The sequence below is a fragment of the Mauremys mutica genome, chromosome 3, assembly GCF_020497125.1.
Source record: "Mauremys mutica isolate MM-2020 ecotype Southern chromosome 3, ASM2049712v1, whole genome shotgun sequence".
Classification (NCBI taxonomy): domain Eukaryota; kingdom Metazoa; phylum Chordata; order Testudines; family Geoemydidae; genus Mauremys; species Mauremys mutica.
Window position 1 is genome coordinate 105,852,539 of NC_059074.1, and position 22,800 is coordinate 105,875,338.

At 41.0% G+C, this 22,800-nt stretch overlaps 1 protein-coding gene across 12 annotated transcripts in view; it reads right to left on the minus strand.

The window, feature by feature from the left end:
* The window catches only part of REPS1 (RALBP1 associated Eps domain containing 1), a 121,315-nt gene that overhangs the window by 43,130 nt on the left and 55,385 nt on the right, over nt 1-22,800 (minus strand). For 8 of the 12 annotated variants that reach the window (XM_045011745.1, XM_045011739.1, XM_045011741.1 and 5 more), the window contains 5 exons: nt 14,304-14,423; nt 11,656-11,783; nt 10,971-11,133; nt 10,590-10,653; nt 9,513-9,667 (listed from right to left, as the gene is read on the minus strand). In XM_045011745.1, the coding sequence (XP_044867680.1) occupies nt 9,513-9,667; nt 10,590-10,653; nt 10,971-11,133; nt 11,656-11,783; nt 14,304-14,423 (630 nt within the window). The remainder of the gene's footprint in view (nt 1-9,512; nt 9,668-10,589; nt 10,654-10,970; nt 11,134-11,655; nt 11,784-14,303; nt 14,424-22,800) is intronic. The other 4 variants (XM_045011746.1, XM_045011747.1, XM_045011743.1 and 1 more) reach the window with 1 other exon arrangement.

A 22,800-nucleotide genomic window follows, 5' to 3' on the forward strand; every position in this document is an offset into this window, starting at 1 on the left:
CTGAAAGGCCTCCGTTGAGTCGCAGGCGTATGCATGCCTAGCGTACGGATGGCAATGCGCCCATCCTTAAGGGTCTGTATCCTGGAGTCCGTTTTCTCCGAGAATAAGCCCTTAGTATCGAAGGGCAAGTCTTGCAGAGTATACTGAACCTCTGGCGGCAAGGTGGATGATTGCAGCCAGGAGATCCGTCTCATTGTCACTCCCGATGCCACGGTCCTGGCTCCGGAGTCTGCAGAGTCCAGTGAACCCTGAATGGAGGACCTGGTAGCTTTCTTGCCCTCTTCCAGCAAAGCTGAGAACTCCTGCCTGGAGGATGTTGGAACCAACTCCGTAAATTTAGAGAGGGCTACGAAGTTATCGTAAGCATAGCGGGCCAGGAGAACCAACTGATTTGCTATGCGTAATTGGAGGCCGCCAGCCGAATATATTTTTCGGCCCAAGAGGTCCATCCTGCGCGCGTCCTTAGACTTAGGAGCCGGCGCAGGTTGCCCATTTCGCTCCCTGTCATTCACGGACTGTACCACTAGGGAGTCCGGGGTCGGGTGGGTGTACAGGTACTCGTACCCAGTCGGGGGTACCGAGTACTTCCTCTCCACTCCACGGGCAGTGGGAGGGATGGACGCTGGGGACTGCCAAAGTGTGGTGGCATTTTTCTGGATCGTCCGAACAAACGGTAGGGCCACTCGCATGGGGGCCTCCGTTCCGACCACATTAGTGATCGGGTCCTCGTCCTCGACGACCTCCGCTACCGGAAGGTTAACTGCTTGTGCCACCCGACGAAGGAGGTCCTGATGGGCACGTAAGTCAATCGGCGGGGGATCGGATGACGAGGATCCCGCCACCGCCTCGTTGGGCGAGGAAGACGAGGAGTGGGCCTGACCGATAGGCAGAGGCTGAGGCTCGTCCATGGGGTGTGAGGTCGCCGCCTCTACGGGATGTTCCGTCTGCACAGGCGGCGGTGGAACCTCAGCCGGAGGCGACGGAGGGGGCCTGCTGACGGTGGCTTCCGGCACCCCATGGTCAGAAGGCCCCTGTCGCGGGAGGAAGGGGGCGCCTTGAGCCTCGTGACCCGCCCAGGGGGTCCAGAAACCCCATTGCTGGGGACCCAGGTCTTGTCCTTGTGGGTCCGCGCGGTAATCTGCACCGCTGCCGTCGTGTGAAGCGACCGACGGTTGGCGGGAAGGCCCCGGGGGGGCAGAGGCGCTCAGAGACTGCGCCGTCGATGCCACCAGTCTGTCTGTGGACGGTGCCGTGTACCGGTGCCGATCGTCTCGGTGCCGGGAGCGGGACCTTCGACCGCGAGAGTAGCGGGAGGTCGACCGCGATCTAGATCGTCGTCGACGGGAGCGGCTTCGAGAATGGCGTCGGGAGCGGTGCTGGGATCCGGACCTCCCTCGGTGCCGCCGGTCCGGAGAGCGGGACCGGGACCTGGAACGCCTCCGGGAGTACGACCGGTACCGCGATGAGGAGCGGTACCGGGACTGCTACCGGCGCCGAGAAGGAGAGCGGTACCGTGATGGAGACCGGTGCCGTGACCTTGAACGTCGGGAAGGTGACCGTCTCCAGGATCGAGACCGGGAGCGGGACCTGGATTGCCTCCTATCCCGTTTGTCAGGGGTGGCCGGTCGTACCATGGCCGGTTTACCCGCTGACGGAACAGCCCGCACCGGCGGTGCCGGGGGCCGGAGGCTCGGTGCCTCTGTTAGCTCTATGAGCTCCCTCGCCGTCGAGAACGTCTCGGGCGTGGACGGGAGAGGCAGCTCGACCACGGCTTGCACCGGGGAGTACGGGGGTACCGGACTCGACGGCCCAGCCGGTGCCGGAGTCGACGGTACCGCGCACGGACCGTGCGCTGTCACGGACGGTGCCGAAGGCGCCGCTGCTGGCTGCTGGACCGATGGTCTCGGCGTAGCAGAGTCTACAGCCTTGGGCTTAGGCTTCCGTTTCCCAGATGGTGAATGGGAACGGTGCCGGGGCTTCGGTGCCGGCTGCTTCTTAACAGTCTCGGTACCGGACCGGCCGGGGACCGCTGGAGCACTCCGCACCGAGGACGCCGCCGGAGCCGGAGGAGTCGGCACCGCAGGGGTAAGCGCCGACTCCATAAGGAGCTGCCGCAACCTAATGTCCCGCTCCTTTTTAGTTCGCGGCTTGAATGACCTGCAAATGAGGCACTTGTCTGGTCGATGTCCCTCGCCGAGACAACGAAGGCAGGTGTCGTGGGGGTCCCCAACGGGCATATGCCGCTGGCAAGCCGCACAGGGCTTGAATCCCGGTGTCTTGGGCATACACCCGCACCGGACGGGAAAAGAGGGGCTAAGCCCCCCTAATTCCCCCTAATCTAACTAACTAATCAACTAACTCAGTTTAACAACTAACTATATACACTAAATACAAACTAGAACCAAGGTGAGCTAGGTAAGTGGAGGACGACAAGCACTCCACAGTTCCAACTGCCGTCACGGGCGGGAAGAAGGAACTGAGGAGCGGACGGGCCGGCTGGGGTATATAACTAGCGCTATAGCGGCGCCACTCCAGGGGGCGCCCAGCCGGCCCGCCGGTGTTGCTAGGCTAAAAATGTTCCGAAGAGCCGTGCACGCACGGCGCGCACACCTACATGGAATGCATAGGAGCAATCACTCGAAGAAGAATAAACGGACACAAATCTGACATCAGGAATCATAACACTCAAAAACCAGTAGGAGAACACTTCAACCTCTCTAACCACTCAGTAACAGACCTGAAGGTGGCAATTTTGCAACAGAAAGACTTAAAAAACAGACTCCAACAAGAAACTGCTGAGCTTGAATTGATTTGCAAATTAGATACCATTAACTCTGGCTTGAATAGACTGGGAATGGCTGAGTCATTACACTACTTGAATCTTTTTCCATATGAGAACTATCCTTACACCTCTTGTCAACTGTCTGTAATTGACCATCTTGATTATCACTACAAAAGTTTTTTTTCCTGCTGATAACAGGTCATCTTAATTAATTAGCCTCTTAGAGCTGGTATGGCATTTTCTCTGTATGTATATATATACTCTTATTATACGTTCCATTCTATGCATCTGATGAAGTGGGCGGTAGCCCACGAAAGCTTATGCTCAAATAAATTCGTTAGTCTCTAAAGTGTCACAAGTACTCCTGTTCATTGAGATCAGCGTCCACTTTTGTTGAGGCAGAGCACCTGTTTTTTTAAAAAACGTTAATATGCATGTATACATTTATTTCCTTTTCTTTTTAGTAACCTAAAATCAAGAGGTTGGTACAAAAATTTTGCAAATTTAAAAATCTTTAAAAACAGAGACTCTTTAAATAAATCTAATGCCAACATTTTTATTTCACTCTGATCAGAGGCATCCAGGCAAATAAGATGATCTTTAATGTAGCTAGAAATTTCTCATACTGACAAATGCAGTGATTTACAAAAAATTCATTAATTTAAAATCATTTTTAAGATTAAATCAGCATTTTAACCCATCCTTCAGGTTACTGAAATTCATGGTGCTGTCTTTTAGGTTAAAATCATGCTTAAATCTGTTAAAAAGTATGTCCACAGTGGGATAGTGTAGGATTGAACCAATATATAAAGGGTTAAATTATCATGGCTAAAGAATATATATGCTTTGCAATTTGTGTAAAGTGCAGGTGTGGGAAGGCCTTGAAAGAATACAGCTTAACTGGAAAAACTGGACCTGGAAGGGAATTGATAAGATAGTAGAAAACTCCTTGAAGAGGCTCCAGTTACCAAGAGTGGTTTTAGTCTGTTTTTAACAAGGAAAAGAATTAATTGAAGGGCTTCAGCCACACAGGGTGCAACAGATAGGATATAAATTCTTACTTTTTGTTGCTAGTTCCTGCCTACCTAGTGCCAGCCTATATGCATGTGAGCGCCACAGGCCTACTCCTGTTGTAAATACTGGATCACTACTTATGACTAAGGCTCCGTGCCTGTCACGACGGTCGCAGAATTCATGGATTCCGTGACTTCTTGCAACCTCCATGACTTCAGCAGTGGCCACACTGGCCGCTGCTAGAGCAGCTCTGCAGTCGGTTGCTTGGGCGGTCTTGCAGTCAGCTGCACCGGCGGCTGCTGCTTTGGTCCCCCCCCCCCCCCCCGTGAGCTACCTCCCTCCCTTCAGCGGGGGCCTGAACAGTAGTGGGCCCCCTGGGGTTCTTCCCCTGAAGCGGGCCCCCGGCTTTCCCCCCCATATAGTGCTCCCCCTGCCCCAGATTCAATCATAAGAATTTTTAGTAGAAGTCATGGAGTGGTCATGGTGCTGTGAGTTTTTGTTTTTTGCCCATGACCTGATCCTGACTTTTTTTAAAATACTCATGATTAGACTGCAGCCTTACTTATGACTGCATGTTAACAAATGAGTGTGACGATCAGATAGACATTTAAGGTATATTTTGAGTACCTGCATAAAGACCATTAGGCCTTTAGATTTAATAAAGGAATTTATGGTTGAATGGTGTCATGGTGATACCATGTATGTATACATGAATAAACAAACAAAAACAAACACCACCACCACACTTTGGGGACTTGTCCAGGATCCCACTGACACTAATTCTGGTTGCTCCAGACCCTTGGACAGAAGTGACAGCATCCTATCCTTCAGGGCTATTATAAGGATCTTTTACAGGGAAGTTCAGTAAAAGAAAGGAAATGGAGGGTATATTAAGTACCTATGTATATACATTTTTGGCAAAGCATGGCAGAGGTCCATTGACTGCATGGAAATACTGACTAGGAGACAGTTATGGAAAAAACTAACTGCAGCTTTCTTAAATAATCACAAAGCAAAGAAGGTACGGTTTGAAGGCAGCTGTCTTTAAGGAACCGTATTTGGCGGCTACAGTTCTGCAGGCAAAGTGCACCACCTTGAGGAATGAATGTAGAAAACGTAAGAATCAGCTCAGTGAAGCCATAGAAGCAGCAGCTAATAAGCTGAATAAGAAGACTAAGGACGTAGGTCACCAAAACCTTGTTGCCAGTGAAGCCTGGTAGGCTATAGCAGCACAAAGTGACATGCTGAAGTTAAAGTATAATGTGCTAGATGTGGAAATATGTGAAATTAAAAAGGTGCTTCTGCACAAACTCAGAGAGCACTGCAAAGTTCGAAGAGAACTGAACAATTGGGGTTAGTAGAGGTATTGGAAACAACATTAGATGAGAAGGGAAAGGAGGATGCTTGGTTTGATAATGAAACAGCTATGGAAGTATAGCTCTGTGTAATCCCACAGAATAGAACTCATAGTAGTCAAACAAATTATCTAAGTGGAGGTACCTCCCCAAAGCCTTAATAGCCATTTGAAGGAACAACAGCCATCTTGAACAATGGGTCCAAATGACCAATTATGATTGCTTAGGCATGTACGGCACATTTGCAGCAGCTGTATAAAGACCACTCGGCCTTTAGATTTAATAAAAGAATTTTGGTTCAATTGGTATTGTGGTGATACCTTGTATTATTATTACTATTCACATTTATTATTATTATTCCTACAGGTAGATTTAAGGATTAGGTAGGCTTTCTACAAAATATGGTCCAGGAGCAAAGGTTTAATTTCATAAGCTAGAAAGTATTGTAAGTTTACCACTTTCTAACTTTGACATTGCAGTAATCCTCCAGCTTTTGATGTGTATGAGGAGAAAACTGTTGATGTGACCCCATTCAAATGTTCAACACATCAGAGGAGAGCAATGTAGAATAAGAAACTATAGGATTGTTACATACATCTGAGGTCTCTGTTTCAATGATCTGGTTGTCCTTTCTGGCCTTAAACTCAAGATGTTGTAGACAGTATTTTTTCTCTAAATGTAGTAGTACATGAAAAGCTTACTTTTACTTGGCATTTGATTATCTTCTTCCCCGTCGTTTACAATTCATCATGCTTGATGCAGTAACAGACATGAAAGTCATCTCTGCCCCAGAGACTATACAATCTAGTCCAGTGATCCTCAAACTTTTGTACTGATGACCCCTTTCAAATAGCAAGCCTCTGAGTGCAGACCCCTCCTTATAAATATATAAAAAAGTGTTTTTAATTTAACACCATTATAAATGCTGGATGCAAAGCAGGGCGTGGGGTGGAGGCTGACAGCTCATGACCCCCCTGAGGGATCCTGACCCCTCGTTTGAGAACCTTTGATCTAGTCTAAGGTAGAAGCACTGTTTAAATAGTACACTGTATGATGAGGCAATGGTTTAATACAAGAATTGAAGGTAGCAGTTTAAATATGATTTGTTACATACTTTTTGTGATCAGAAAGTATGTGGTTATGTGATGTTTAAAGGAGGAATTTGGCCAAAACATGTAAGAGCAGACAGCGAGTTCCAAGCATAGAGCACAGCAGCATGGGAGACACAGAAAAAATCAATTAAGGAAAGGACAGACAGCACTACGGGTGTCATTTTTCAGATCCTTGAAACAGAGGATGAGAAACCTGAATTTGATACAAGAGGGAAAAGCCAGTGATATTACTCAAATCATTCTACTCTTAAAATAATTTTCACAGTCCATTATTCGTCAAATTGTGGCAGCAACTAGAGGCCTCAATCAAAATCTGGGTTCCACTTTGGTTGATCCTCCGTACAGAGTAGAAGACTCAGTGGTTTGAGCATTGGCCTGCTAAACCCAGGGTTGTGAGTTCAATCCTTGAGGGTGCCACTTAGGGATCTGGGGCAAAAATCAGTACTTGGTCCTGCTAGTGAAGGCTGGGGGCTTCCAGTTCTAGGAGATAGGTATATCTCCAATTATTTCTTTATTTCTTTCCTTAGCCCAGAAAGCTTATTATCTGAGAAAAGCTTCATCCCATTTTGCCCAGACCAAAGTACAAATGGCAAGATATGCTCAAATACCATAAATTGAATTTGAAAAGAAAAATTTTTGTGAAGGCTGTTGGAAGCAAGTTTTACTGTAGTGTGGCTTTCACACAAGCATTACAGAAGCTCAATTTATTCATCTCTTTAGGCTGGTCTGCAGTAGAAAAGTTGAATCCATGTAATTTGATCTGCCAACTAAACTAAATGTATTAGCTTAGCGTAAATCAATATAAACGACTAACAGGTTTAAATGCATCTATAACTAGGGGCTTGCACTGGTGTAGCTACATCAATTGAGTTCCACCAGTAACTTTTGCTAGAGCCCTAAATCCTATTCAAAGAAAAGATCTTAATTCACTCAAGACTGAACATTTTCCCATGAGTGCACTCGAGTCATCCCGTTTAAATAAAATAGCAAGTGAACTCTAAGAATTTTCTAGAGTTGCCTACATGAAGCAAGACACAAGGCCTTTGCAAGCACAGCAACGATTGGTGTAGTGGGTCAGATAATATCTACCATACTAGACTCTCATAGGAGTTGTCACTTTTCATAACAGAGTTCAGTGCCATCTTGATTTTTATTTTGGAAAAGCTTTGTCCTGGTTTGGAAGGCCACTTCACACCTCATATATAGAGCTCATTATAGCATTTTTGACTAGGAAATTTTCACATTTTAGATGAAGCTGCAGCTAGCTGCAAAACTTTCTGGTTTAAGGTCTGGTCTACACTTCAAAGTATTATTACTACTCAAAAACAGTAATACAGATAAAAGCCTTAGGGCAGATGAAATTATACAGGAATAAAGATTACTTACACTGGTATGGTTATTCTTCCCATATGAGAGTAGTTATACCAATAAAAAGCCCCTTACACCGATGTAACAGAGTACACAGTAGGGAACTGCTCCACTTAGTTAAAGCAGTACAACTGTCTAGTGCAGACAACCCAAATAAATGTTCAATGTTCTTAAACGGCTACATGTGTGAAAAAAATTAAATGAAAGTTTCAAATTCAAACTTGGAGGCTCAAATACAGCTTTTGTCTTTAGAAGCAGGCATTAGTAAGTTAAAGCTTGGAAGAATGCCTCTAAATTTTGAAGTTAACGAAAAAGGAAAGACTGCTTTTGCACTTAGGTAGAAACATGGCACATAACTGAAAGCCAGAAGTTTAATTCTTACTTTTGAAGCAAAGGGAAGAAGGGTGTCTGACAGACTTTTAGAGCTACCTATATCAAATATCTAAATCATTTTAACAAAGACTTGACAAATACTTCAGCTCAGAGGAACACTGAAGAATGACCACTAAAAATAGACAAGATATCCCTATACAGTGGCCACCGTACCATGCACACGCATAGCAGAAGGAAAGAAAAAGGTGTATTCCTACTGATTTAAAAAAAGAAAAAAAGATTTTTTTGGCCAAACTACTAAGATTTAGTAGTAGTACTAATTTGCTACTGTCCTTAAAAGTGAAATAAGAGGAAATACAAATCAAGTTTGTATCCTTTATGATGCGTGTCATGGCCCAATTGGTTTCTATGGATTGCTAAATCTTGTCTAATTTTTTTCCCTAGAAGACTATCAATGACCGGTAAACTAGGCTAATAAAAGTCACCAGTAACAAGGAAGTGACACCTGAAAACCACTTCCTCCCAATTTAACTAACTTTATGGTCATACCGTACAACTGTCATAGCGAATAGCTGTTAAAGCTTCAGTTACTCAGCATCTTCATATAAAGGACCAAAGAAGCTCCCGTTCTAATTTCCTTGGCCCTTCTACAGTAAAAAACAGCATGGTCCAACAGAGGGCACGGAATGGTTTTCATTCTCTGCCCTTCCATAGGCTGTGCAAACCTCAGTTTCCTCATCTGTAAAATTAGGCTAGTATTTTCCCACCTTGGTAAGCATTTTGAGACCGATGAAAAAATTTTTTTGTATTAAATATGTATTCAGTGTGTTAAGTATTACTTAATTTAATGCCAATTATTGTAAGTTCTCCAGCGCAAAAAAAGAAAAGATTTAACATTCAAAGCAAGTTTGGTATTTCTGAAGTAAAATTTTAAAATAAAATTGCTATAAAGAAGCAAAAGATGAGTACAAAACAGTTTACTTCTAATATATACACACACACCATTTACAGGAAATGGTAGTTTGCATTTTCCATTCAAGAAAATCAAAGTGGTTTACAATTATTAATGAACAGGACTCATCACATCCTTGTCAGTAAGTAGTCCATTCTACAGGTAGGGAAACAGGCACAAAGATTAAATGGCTTATCCAAAGCCACAGAAGTTTGTGGCAAAGCTAGGAATAGTATTCAGATCTCCTGTGCTCTAACTACAAAGCCACCCTCCTTCTCCTATAGGTAACATTGGCTATAGGTAATATTTTCACCAGCATTTATATGACTTAGGAACCTAAGTTCTATTTTTAAAAAGTGACTTTGGCATTTAAGTACTAAGCATTAAAACTCTCCAGTCAAGCAAGCACTTTTGAAAGTTTTACCCTCATGTACTACATGACTCAGGAGAGTGGATCATTTCATGTACCATCACAAAATAAGTTTAAACTTCTAAGTTTATTTGCAATTCTGCAAATACCAGCTATTTGATTGTAACCGTAACTGGGTTGGCATCTGGACAATACAATGAAGTTTCTTTAGCAGCACACATCTTACCTGTTGTGTCTTCCAAATCAATCAGTTTGGGCATTAAACTTTCAGGTAGTTTTTCAGGTAAGTCATAGCCATTCTTCCTAGCAACTACCAGATGAAAAGCAGCACAGAACTCATCCAGTGTCAATGCGCCATCTTTATCAAAATCAGACAGTTCCCTAAAAGGAAAACTTACTATAAATAAAATCAAATTCCTCTCTAAATCATTTTATTTTCAGATTATATACTTTTGTTGCCTTATCTGAAAGACTGTTAGATGTGTATTTTATATAATTCCATTTCCCATGTTAATACTTAGGATCTACAGTGCTATGCATTTTGAGTGTTCTTTAACAGAGATGAGTCCTCATTAATGACAGGTTTTAAAATTAACAACTGGGTTTAAACTCATTTAATATTACATTGCTAAGTCTTTAGTTTACTATCCTTATTTTTTGCATTTTTAAGCACTGATGGTTCTGCTCAGCACTATCTGCATCAAGTAAATTAGTGGCAGATTATAATACAGCAGTTTTTCAGCATGTCGATATTAATATCTGACACTTTACATACTTTTATTTAATGAGGGAATAATCTCATTTAAATTAGAATCCAAAATGTAAGTTATCTAAAGAGCTAATGAAGGAGACAAAATCTGCTGTGGACAAGTTATTGAGTGAGCATGTCAGGCATTGTAGCACTCATTCTACACTGAAATGAAGAGTAAGATTTGTGTTTAAGTCATTGTGGGACTAACAAATTTACCCAGAAGCATGTGTGACTAAATTAAATACGTATGACAAAAATGCATCTTTTTCCATGCAATTTCAACACATTTTGGTTGTGTGAAGTACCTGACATTGTGGACTCTAGCTCCTTGGTAAGTAGGGGCCCAGTCCTGATCCCACTGAAGTCAGTGGAAAATATAATATTGGCTTAAATGGGAACAGGATTGACACTAAAACAGCACTGGCATTTTGTGCAGGTGACACTTTCTAGGAAGGAAGATGAAAGGTGCTGACTGATTGTCTGACAGTTCTAATATGAAATAGCTGCAGTTCTCAAAAATAGCTACCCCAAACTTTGACACTTCACACTTACCAAATGTGAGAAAGCTCAAGAATAGGTAGTTTTGATTTGGTAAAAAATTCTTTAGCTGCAGACCCTGAAATATTAAAACAATAATGCTTAATATTTATTGCAAGCTTACCAATCTAAGGCTCTTAAAGTTTATGTTAAAAACAAACAATTTAGCAAAGGGTGCTAATTAGAAGAGTAAGACTGACAAAGCTGACCTATTATATAGAAAAATTAGTTTCAAAGCTTCAGTTTTTTAATCACAGTGGAGGTGTATTGTACCAATAATTTAGTAAACATAAGACTTCTTACAATATGGTATATAAATCCATGTCCACCAGCACGCTGTCTTTGAGAATACAAAATTGCTATACCTATAGTAACTTCCGTGTTTAAAGAACTCACCTGGAATAAATCCGTTTAGATCAGGTTGAATGGTTTTAAACTGATTTACATAATACTGCCTTTGTTCATCAGTTATTTTCCAGGGATCATCATAACTACTCGATTGCCTACGAATTTCATTTGCAGTTGTAGCTGATGCTACAGTTCGTACTGTTGTCTGGTCCTGCAATGAAACATTTTTTCCTCAGTATTATCTGTCTAAAACAATCACATGGACTGCCATTGTCTCTAGACTACTTGCCTTCAAAGCTTAGTTATTTCTTGTAGAAGTTTAAGTGTTGCAGGAAGCTGTCAGCAGATCGCATATTTGGGACTATCAAGCTATAGGAAATATTTCTGCACATTAAATGGTGTAGAAGTGACTGCAATTATGTAAGCAACAAAAAGGTATGGAGTGTATGCAGAGAAAACGAAGTACAAATATTCTGTTACTTTTAAATTTGGCTTTTCAAATGTTAGCAAATTTTTAATTTTGAAAAACTTTCCTAGATAAAAAAGTATAGTACTTAACAACTCAATGATACAGAAGTATCTGTTGGGTAAATAAGCATAGAACAGATTTCTGACCTCCACAATATAGTAAATTTGGGTCCACAGTATGAGTCTAGAGTGAAAGTATGAAAAAGATGATTGCAACATTAATTTGAATGAAGCAAATCAAATGAATACCAATAAAATGTCACACCTGGACAGAAGCAGGATGCATGGCTAAAAGAGTACTGGTTGGTGGGGTATCTGCAAAACTGACCCAGTTTTCTTGATGTGGTGGTGGGGAATGGCCAGACCATATGGGATCACCAGTAGCAGATGAGCCTGAAAGCAAAAGAAACAGTTCCCTTTCAAAATATAACAACCTGAGAAAAATTTAAGAAAACTTTAGCTGGACAAAGTCCATGGAAAACTGAAATAAATTGTGGTGATAATCACAAACCAGACTGTAGTAATGTGAAAAAAAATTCAAAGCTATTCTCCAATGCCTTTATGTAGTATTAGTATTCTATACTGAATAATACTTTTAAATATAAACTGTAAGGAAAAAGGAAGGGATTGCTTACTGTCACTGGTATTTATAAATATTAAGAAAAGATCTGGGTTGTGAACATGGGCTATATCAAGAATAATTAAAATGAAACTTCTTCATATTTTTCCCTTCAAAAAGAAAACTGAGAAGAGAAATCAAACATTGTACTGAGAGGCAAAGAAACTAATTCGGTTATTTAAAGTTATCATATGGCATTCCTGCATATCTGTGCTATTTCTATTTTTTTTCCTTCTTAATGTTTTGATTTGTAATTCCAGCAACAGCTCATTTTTCAGCATCAATTTTCTTGATATCTATAATTTAATAACTTAACTCTGTTGCTAATGCAGTGTGACACTTATTCAACAATACTCGAATCTTAAGTCGGTAGAAGTATGTAACATGGTGGTTGAGAGGCTTACCAAAAGCCTTACAGACTTGTTTTTCATAAATGTGTTCTGTTCAGTTAACTTATTTTGATTATATAGCATTTGATGTTCAGTCCTTTAATAACTTAATTATACTGATGTTTAAATATCTATAGGAACTTTTTTTGGCATCTGAGTCACCCAATGCCGGGGGTATAAAAGTCTCAAGCTTCTTCAAAGTTGTGAATCAATAAAAAAAAATCGAGGAAGTCTTGGGAAGGAACAGGACAAAAGAAAATTTTAAAAATTTGGAAGAATCACAAGAGACCGGTCTGTTTCCTACATCAAATAGAAATATCAAACCTCTGGAAGACCAAGGAGCAGTTGTGAAATTGGCTCTCTTGAAGATTTTAAACAGAATGAAAGTTGTGCAGTGCTTTTGTATAACCAAATGCAATATTGAGGTTATGTTAAATTCTCACAAGCACATTTCTACCTCATGCATCCAATACTATAGATGCAAGAAGTAGGTTCATAACTTACTATTGGACTGTCTCATGATACAATCATGAAGCCTACACTGCACATCTGAAGAAAGGAGAAAACATTCCCCACATTATAGTACGTCAGTTCTTCAACTTGGATCCAATTTTATGCCGCAAGAACAATTAAGCTGTTCCTAGGATGGGTGTCCATAAATGAATTACCATGAGAGAATTTTGTATATACAAGTAGTTCTTTCATGGAAGTTAAGAATTATCAACAGATCCAGGTTCATGGAGATTATGGATAGAGAACACGTCATCAATAGTGAATGGTCAAAACCTCCAAAAAAAATTCAAGGTAACGAGACAACTAAAATGTTAAGAAAAAACCTGTTACTGGGACTATTTATACGTAATTCCAGAATTACGCTACATTTATATGTATTAAGATTAAGTGTGATGAAATTACCCTTTAGGCTGGGGACTTGATTAGAGAATATTAAGTCACTTTTTTCAGAAAAAAGAGAGAAAACTACTCAGAAAAACAAACTGTTCAGAAAACTTTCATCTGTTACTCTATCTGCTAGTGTGCACAGTAAATTGTTGGGGTCTACTATACTTTACATACTATATAAGAAAAAATACAGGACATTACTTAGATTTGTTTCTGGAGAGCTTTCTCCCACTTGAAAATGGGGAAAGTCTAACAGGGGAAGATACTAGATTTCTTAGTTTCTTCTAGCTATCATTGTCATTAATAGTTTTAACTATATTAGTAGGCAAAGGGTGCTACAATCCACACCCTAAACATTTAGCTGCGTTTGGGATTACTAGCTGGAACTATTGTTTTAGTTCTCTGGTGTACACACTACTTCATCAGACCCATTCCTTGTATGCCAGTGAGGTAAAGCAGCATTTATCCAACAGTGCTGAGAGTAAAGGAGATGGGGATTTCTCAAGTTGCTCTCTGCCTCCACACTCTTCCTTAGCAGCTAGCCTAATTAACCAAAAAATTAAGTAGGAGCAGCTCAGCTAATGCATCTCAGAAGAATTTCTCTTCATGTTTCTGTGCCTGTGGTAGGCCCCACAGATAGTGAGCCAAATCTTGGTTCAGCTCTTCATCTCACCTCTGAGATGCTTTGAGCACTGGTTACAGCAAGACTGGGGGAATAGGTGGGATCTGAAATTGCTCCCATTCCTGTAGGTTTTGTCAGGTCTGCAGTTGGACAAAGTTCTGAACAGAGGCAGAGCTTAGTCCCCATCCTGAACATGAAGTTCAGCTACAGGGCAGGATTCACCTGCCTAAATAGAAGCAGAATTACAGGAGCAGATTTAAAGATGTATATTACCTGCAAATGCAAAACAAATTAAAAAACATGTATTGCAAATACTATAGTACAGACAGTTTTTACATAAGTTTACCAAAGTTTAATTTAGTTGGTCTGCCAGGGATGCCTACTTTGACTATGATGGATGAGGGGTAGTTGAACTTTCCAAGTTAATCTTACTGGGTATGGAGGTCTGAGAGAACCTGCCACCTCTCCCTCAACTACTGGCTTCCCTCTTGGATCCAGCAGACCTGAAACAAAACTTGCTAAAGTCAATGGAAGGCTTATATGAGTTACGGTTCCTGGATATCTTAAGTTAATGTCTTCCTACTTCTACTGCTCCTGTGTTGTTTACTAACTCTTGCCTGCTTGCTTTGCTTTTGCTGTGCATTGTCAGCCAGTTGTAATGAGAAGACCGTTTCCTTCATAATGAGTTTTTACAAGCTTCAATTTCACACAACAAAACTGGATTCTGTGGTGATTATCAGACTATCACTTGTAGTATTTCTATTCACTTCAGAATAATGGTTCAGCATTTCTATACCATCTGTGCAGGACTATAGCATCAAAGAACTAACCGCAATCATTGCTTTTGCATGGGTAGGCTTGGAAGGATTCTATTTTTATTTTATAAATTTGAACAGGTAGTTGATTTATTCATAAGTGCCAGTATTCTATTTTTATCCTGTCTTTTTTTTTTTTTTTTTTACACTAAACAGGAAATACAAACCCTCACAGATACTGACTTGTATTCTTTTATTTCTGTGTAAGTTTAGCAACTTATTATGGATGAGTTTTTTATGCGAACAGATGGATCAAAGTGATACATATTACAGTCAGCCAGAGGCTGGCTTCATGATACATAATGCAGATGATATTTTTGGTGCTGATAACTAATGAAGAATTAAATATTTAAAACATGATTTTATACAAACACACACATCTGGTTATTCAAAGCTTAGTGACTACCAAAGAGGATAAATTCAGAAATTAAGTCTTACATTTTATTGACTGCCAGATGAAGTTAACAGCAAAAAAAGTGTACAAGTGATCTGAAAATTTTACCTGTGGAAGTGTCTAACAGACAAAGTCCCACTGACTTTCAAGTGGACTAGGCTCCTAAGTGATTTCTGAAAATGGGACTCAGGCTCCTAAGTCACGAAAGTTTTACCCTTCATCATATGCTTTAACTTTTATTCCTTAATTTCAATTAAGACTGAATTCTTCACAGGTTTTTAGGTGAAGAGAAAAATGGACAATTACTCACATTTATCAGATTTTAACGGAAATCTATCCTTCCAAGCCTAGTCATAGTAAATACTTGCCATATACTTCCAAAACTCTGGTTTCACCTGAAACAGTAAACAGTTACATATTCAATCAATTTGAATTGTGGCACTAGAATTCCCTGGGGAAAACCTGGTAGCACCAAATTAATTACTATATCTTTTAAGTAATCTTAAGGTATCAGCCGAATTGTTTTCTTTTTAGCTACAGTAGCCTTTCCAACAATTTTGTTTTGTTCTTCTGGTTGCTTTATCATTTACTATTGTTGGTATATGGATGGGCGGGCTGTGACCAAGTGAATAAAGGTTATTTACTTTTAACTTTTTGAAAATCCCCTCTGTGCCTACACACGTGAGTTGGTGCTCAGTGTTGAATTCACAGAAATTCTACCAAAGCCATGTCCATTTGGGCTTGACAAGTGGCCCTAGTGACATTTGAATGCAGCTCCTAACCACCTCAAATCCTTCTCCTGAACTACTGAGAAGACTCTTGAAGGAAGTTATCAGTAAAGTACTTTCTCTTCACTGACCCACAGTCCTTCAAGGTCCTCTGTGCATGCACACTTGTGGGAGAGTAAAGAGCAACACCTCTTGGAATGGATGGAAGGCCGAGGTCTCAAGTCTCACATCTAACTCTGAGATTAAGTCTAATGCACAGTGCTTAGTAAAAGTGTGAACTGAACTCCATGTGGCTGTGCTATATATTTCTCCTATGGGAATCTGTCTTTAAACAGGTCACTGAAACAGCAGTAGCAGGTGTTTTTTTTTTTATTTAAATGCTTTTTGAGGGGCAAAAACCTATCTAAAGATAGTTTTAATTAAGATATAATGTATCTCAAAGATATCTCATTATGGAATAGGGATTATAAATTCTAATTCTATAGGAGGAGACAATATATTCATGTAATGTTTAATAAAAGTTTTGTAAATGAGTTCCAATAGTTCATGGATTAGGGACCCAATCTTATGGGGTTTCAGGGGCTTATGTATAAATTATTGAGGCTAATCTTTCTATCTACCCAATGGCACTCTGTGCTCAGTCTAGAAGATACCACCAGAGATGCTTAGTTTTGCAGTTCTCAATCTGTGGATTTGTGTCTCAAGAGATAACATGCTTGTTAAGAGCAAAAATGTTTTTAAATAAATAAAATAAATAATTATATAGAGGTGAGAAATAACAGACCTCAGCCCTATTGTCCCTCAGCAAATTTGTGTACACAGAGTCAATCTCCTAACTCTCTCTAAAAGTGCTAAGTTTCAAAAAGTTCAATGAATAGAAGATTGTTGGGGCGGAATAGATATGGACAAGGAGAAGTTTGGAGATAAATTTGAGAAGGGAGGGACAGGCAGTAGAAACAAAAGTGAAACTGTTTGAGCAGCATATTCCAGAAGTCTTGAGGTCTTTCTGAGTGTAGCCTTCATTGATTTGAGATCTACCACAGCATTCTCTCACTAGAAGGGAAAACCTATAATGGCAGCAGGCCGTAGAAGAGACCCAGTTTGGGAATAATTTAATGAAGTTCCTCTACCTGTGGGTAAGACGTAAAATGTAAACAGTGTGACAAAGAAATGCAAGGCCTGGTTGCCTGAATGAAACTGCAGAAAAACCTGAGAGTCTCTGGATTAAGTTTAGAAGTGTGAGCAACAAGGGTGATGTCGTGGTGGGAGTCTGCTATAGGACCACCAGACCAGGAGGATGAGGTGGACAAGGCTTTCTTCTGGCAACTAGAAGAAGTTACTAGATCGCAGGCCCTGGTTCTCATGGGAGACTTTAATCACTCTGATATCTGCTGGGAGAACAATACAGCGGTGCACAGACAATCCAGGAAGTTTTTGGAAAGTGCAGGGGACAACTTCATGGTGCAAGTGCTGGAGGAACCAACTAGGGGCAGAGCTCTTCTTGACCTGCTGCTCACAAACCGGGAAGAATTAGTAGGGGAAGCAAAAGTGGATTGGACCTGGGAGGCAGTGACCATGAGATGGTTGATTTCAGGATCCTGACACAAGGAAGAAAGGAGAGCAGCAGAATAGAGACCCTGGACTTCAGAAAAGCAAATTTTGACTCAGGGAACTGATGTGCAGGATCCCCTGGGAGAATAACATGAGCAGGAAAGGAGTCCAGGAGAGTTGGCTGTATTTAAAAAATCCTTATTGAGGTTGCAGGAACAAACCATCCCAATGGGTAGAAAGAACAGTAAATATGGCAGGCGACTAGTTTGGCTTAACATTGAAATTCTTGCTGATCTTAAACACAAAAAAGAAGCTTACAAGAAGTGGAAGACTGGACCAATGACATGGGAAGAGTATAAAAATATTGCTCAGGCATGCAGGACTGAAATCAGGAAGGCCAAATCACACTTGGAGTTGCAGCTAGCAAGAGATGTTAAGAGTAACAAAAAGGGTTTCTTCAGGTATGTTAGCAACAAGAAGAAAGTCAAGGAAAGTGTGGGCCCCTTACTGAATGGGGGAGGCAACCTAGTGACAGAGGATGTGGAAAAAGCTAATGTACTCAATGTTTTTTTGGCCTCTGTCTTCACAAACAAGGTCAGCTCCCAGACTGCTGCACTGGGCAGCACAGTATGGGGAGGAGGTGACCAGCACTCTGTGAAGAAAGAAGTGGTTTAGGACTATTTAGAAACACTGGACAAGTCCATGGGGCTGGATGCCCTGCATCCAAGGGTGCTAAAGGAGTTGGCGGATGTGACTGCAGAACCATTGGCCATTATCTTTGAAAACTCGTGGCGATCAGGGGAGGTCCCGGATGACTGCAAAAAGGCTAATGTAGTGCCCATCTTTAAAAAAGGGAAGGAGGAGGATCCAGGGAACTACAGGCAAGTCAGTCTCACCTCAGTCCCTGGAAAAATTAAGGAGCAGGTCCTCAAGGAATCAATTCTGAAGCACTTAGAGGAGAGGAAAGTGATCAGGAACAGCCAGCATGGATTCACCAAGGGCAAGTCATGCCTGACTAACCTAACTGCCTTCTATGAGGAGATAACTGGGTCTGTGGATGAGGGGAAAGCAGTGGATATGTTATTCCTTGACTTTAGCAAAGCTTTTGATATGGTCTCCCACAGTATTCTTGCCAGCAAGTTAAAGAGGTATGGGCTGGATGAATGGACTATAAGATGGATAGAAAGTTGGCTAGATCGTTGGGCTCAACGGGTAGTGATCAATGGCTCCATGTCTGGTTGGCATCTGGTTTCAAGCGGGAGTGCCCCAACGGTTGGTCATGGGGCCGATTTTGTTCAATATCTTCATCCTCCAGATCATTAATGGCGTGGACTGCACTCTCAGCAAGTTTGCAGATGACACTAAACTGGGAGGAGTGGTAGATATGCTGGAGGGGAGGGATAGGATACAGACAAATTAGAGGATTGGGCCAAAAGAAACCTGATGAGGTTCAACAAGGACAAGTGCAGAGTCCTGCACTTAGGACAGAAGAATCCCATTCACTGTTACAGACTAGGGACCAAATCGCTAGGCAGCAGTTCTGCAGAAAAGGATCTAGGGGTTACAGTGGACGAGAAGCTGGATGAGAGTCAACAGTGTGCCCTTGTTGCAAAGAAGGCTAACGACACTTTGGGCTGTATAAGTAGGGGCATTGTCAACAGATCGAGGGAGGTGATCACTCCCCTCTATTCGACATTGGTGAGGCCTCATCTGGAGTAGTGTGTCCAGTTTTGGGCCCCACACTACAAGGAGGATGTGGAAAAACTGGAAAGAGTCCAGCGGAGGGCAACAAAAATGATTAGGGGGCTGGAGCACATGACTTATGAGGAGAGGCTGAGGGAACTGGGATTGTTTAGCCTGCAGAAGAGAAGAATGAGGGGGGATTTGATAGCTGCTTTAAACTACCTGAAAGGGGGTTCCAAAGAGTATGGATCTAGACTGTTCTCAGTGGTGGCAGATGACAGAACAAGGAGTAATGGTCTCAAGTTGCAGTGGGGGAGGTTTAGGTTGGATATTAGGAAAAACTTTTTCATAGGAGGGTGGTGAAGCACTGGAATGGGTTACCTAGGGAGGTGGTGGAATCTCCTTCCTTAGAGGTTTTTAAGGTCAGGCTTGACAAAGCCCTGGCTGGGATAATTTAGTTGGGGATTGGTCCTGCGGGGGGTTGGACTAGATGACCTCCTGAGGTCCCTTCCAATCCTGATATTCTATGATTCTATCAATGAAACAACATCACGAAAAGTGTGCCTTCTCAGGAGGAAGCTGCATTGAAGATGATGAAAGGAACATGTCTGAACATGCAGGATCTTCAGGATAGTAAACATTTTTATTTCATACTTTTCTTAAGGAATGCCTTTCTTCCTTCTGGAAGATTCTTGAATTCTCATGTTTGAGCAAAATATATTTTGTTACTTTATGGTATTATCATTTTAGATGCAGTTGTGATAAAAAAATAGCGGAAATAGGCAGCTCTTCCTTTTACAATTTCACCTTTAAAGTAGTACTGATTGTCAGTGAATGCAATGACTAATACTAAATGAGCAATATGGTAATAATTAAATAACTGCATTGACTTATTTTGTTTAGGAGAATTCATCCTCAACATACAGGATTCTGAAGACTATCCACCCTCAAGATCACCATCATTTTCTGTAGTTTCCATTATTCATTTTCTGATATAGCTGTAAAACTAATCTGAAAAGTTTCCAAAATAAATCACTTTAAAAATGTGTAGTGTGTACCTTCTAAAAATGAAACCTACATCTACCTCTGAGTTGTGAAGAATATGTATTCAGGTTATAACAACCAGAAAGAATGCACTTTTATGGAGAAATACATGATTAAACACAGTCTTCTGGACTAGTGATTTAAATCAATCTGATTTAAATCAAATCCACCGAGCAGTAGTTTCTGTGGAATGGGCTTTACCCTATTACCCCATATGCCACATTGATGAAGCTCCCAAGGAAACTGTTTTGTTAAAGGTTCCATTTCTAGCCCTATTATATTATGAAGTAACAGACCTTAAAATGGTGTCACTTGATTAATATCTTATTCTGCCACACAACTTCAACCATCACTTGATTTCTGAAAAGCTTTTAGCAGCCAGCTTTCTAGCTGCTGAATCTGGAGTTTAAACTGCCATGCAAAAGGAAAAAAAAGTTTGTGCTTTTTTTCTCTTGATTAGGTATAAAGGCATATTTTTATTTATTTATTTAGTGGCAGGAGTAGAGAACCTGTTTCCTTTTCGTAAGAAATTCAAGCATCATTTTGGTTTTTTCCTGGGAAACTCTGGAGAACTGGAGTAGTAATATGTTTGTGACAGATCAATAACTGAAGCTTAGTTTGAGAGGGGAAGCAATTTTTATTCTGATTATTTAAAACCATTTTGTTAGAATCTATTAATTCAAATTCCTGAGAAACACTTAGGAGAACAGACTTTTGTTAGAATAAACTCTACCACTTAATTGGGGTGGGAATCCACATGGGCCTCCAAGAACTATTCCAGCAAAATCAAGCCACGACAAGACTTTACATTCCTGAATTTAAGGTTAAAAAAAAGAAAAGCTTGCACACACCTTTCAGATCTTTTTATATCTTAAACAAAAAGACAAATCCAAGATCCTCTAAGACTATACAAAAACTTTAGCTTCTAGCAAACTACAAGATCACACTAAAATGGTGTCCTAACTGAAGTACCAGACAGCAAGATGATAATCAGAATATGACTGTAAGATCCAATCTCTCACTCTGCCTAGGCAATAGTAACAGTTCTGTCTTCAGAAAGGTGTGAACCACAGTTTCCAAATAGTATGAGGCATGCAATTCAAACCCTGACAGTAAAAGGAATATTGGACCTTAAAATTATCACTGGCCCCTTGATCTAGTAATCCAATTTTGGCACTGGTCCTAAAAAGCATATAGACAATATCAAATCTGAGATCAGTATAGTTTTTATTCCCTGATGGGTGACAACACACCCATGAATTAAAGAGTTTGTTTTTCAATGCACTCGCAGGTGACAATATATTTAAAACAAAGAATTCATACACTTTGGTTACTGGCATCCAACTAGTGCAAGCTTACTAGCACCAAGAAAGAGTTAATCTACCATATTTTGGCTAAAAGCCTTTCAGCTCTCCAAACTCTAGCAATATTCTGTACTTTATAAAAGGTTTGGTAAGAATCATTTCCATACATCACCACCCAGATGCTAGTTGGGTCTACGCTCTGACTTGGCCGTCAACACACAGAATAATTAAATGATCAAAGGAGCATGAAGCTTGGCTAAGGCATTCCTTTAGAAACTGGAAGAGACAAATGGAAGATTAATACCAGCAGAAAAGATAGTTCTGGGATTAAGGCACTGGCCTAGGATATGGAGACCAGGGTTCAAGTCCCTGCCCTACTTTACTTCCTGAATGATCTTGGGGAAGACAGTCTCTGGTTCTCAGCTCCCCATCTGAAAAACGGAGGTAATAGCCTTTCCATGCCTCAGAGGGGTATTGTAATGATGAATGTACTAAAGACTGTATTGTGCTCAGATACTATAGTAACAGGAGGCCAGATGGGTAACTAGAAGAGATGATGATTTTTTCTTGGCTGAATTAAGTTCAATATTCTTAAACATTGAGGGGTTCAATGTAGATCCTGAGGAGAAGGTAGTATGGGGACACAGGCAATGACTTGTTCCTTGCAAAAAGGTAACACTAATAATTAGTCCTAAATATCAAGATAATCCTCTTTAAATCCTAGAGTTTGATACACTGGACTCATAGCTACAGAGACCTGGACCACCTGTCTGGATTACAAATGAAAATATTGTGGTCTCAGTTTTAAACCCTCTTGGACGTTTTGGAACATAACAGAAAAGTGACTCAATTTGACATCGTTAGCTGATTATTCAAGAGAGACTCAAGACTGGAACAGGAAGGGAATCTCCAAGGTTAGGACTAAGGTTTACTGGCAGAGCTGGATTTGGAATTTTGCAGAGCATGGCCAACACCATCATTCTAGACTGTACTATTAGACCCTCACTTAAATAAGAGTACGATCACCACTTCTCTCTCACACACCCCCCTTGTGTGTGTAAAGCACAGCTATGATTCATGCCAAGGCACAAGCTGGGTCAAGAAAAGTCTTTCCACTCTGAATCAGGATGGACATGGTTTGCCCTGAGCTACAACAGAATATTAAAACCTATTCTAGCTAGAAACTAGAGATAGGAGATAGCATTTGCAATACAGATAATCTCGCTGCAATGAACAATTTTGAATATGATAAATAGTGTTTCAGTGTAGGAAATATCTGGAGGAAGTGACAAAAGAATTTAAGAGGATTGAGTTTTTGGTCTAATTCTGACAGCTTTTTAGAGTCAGTAAGTTAATTCACT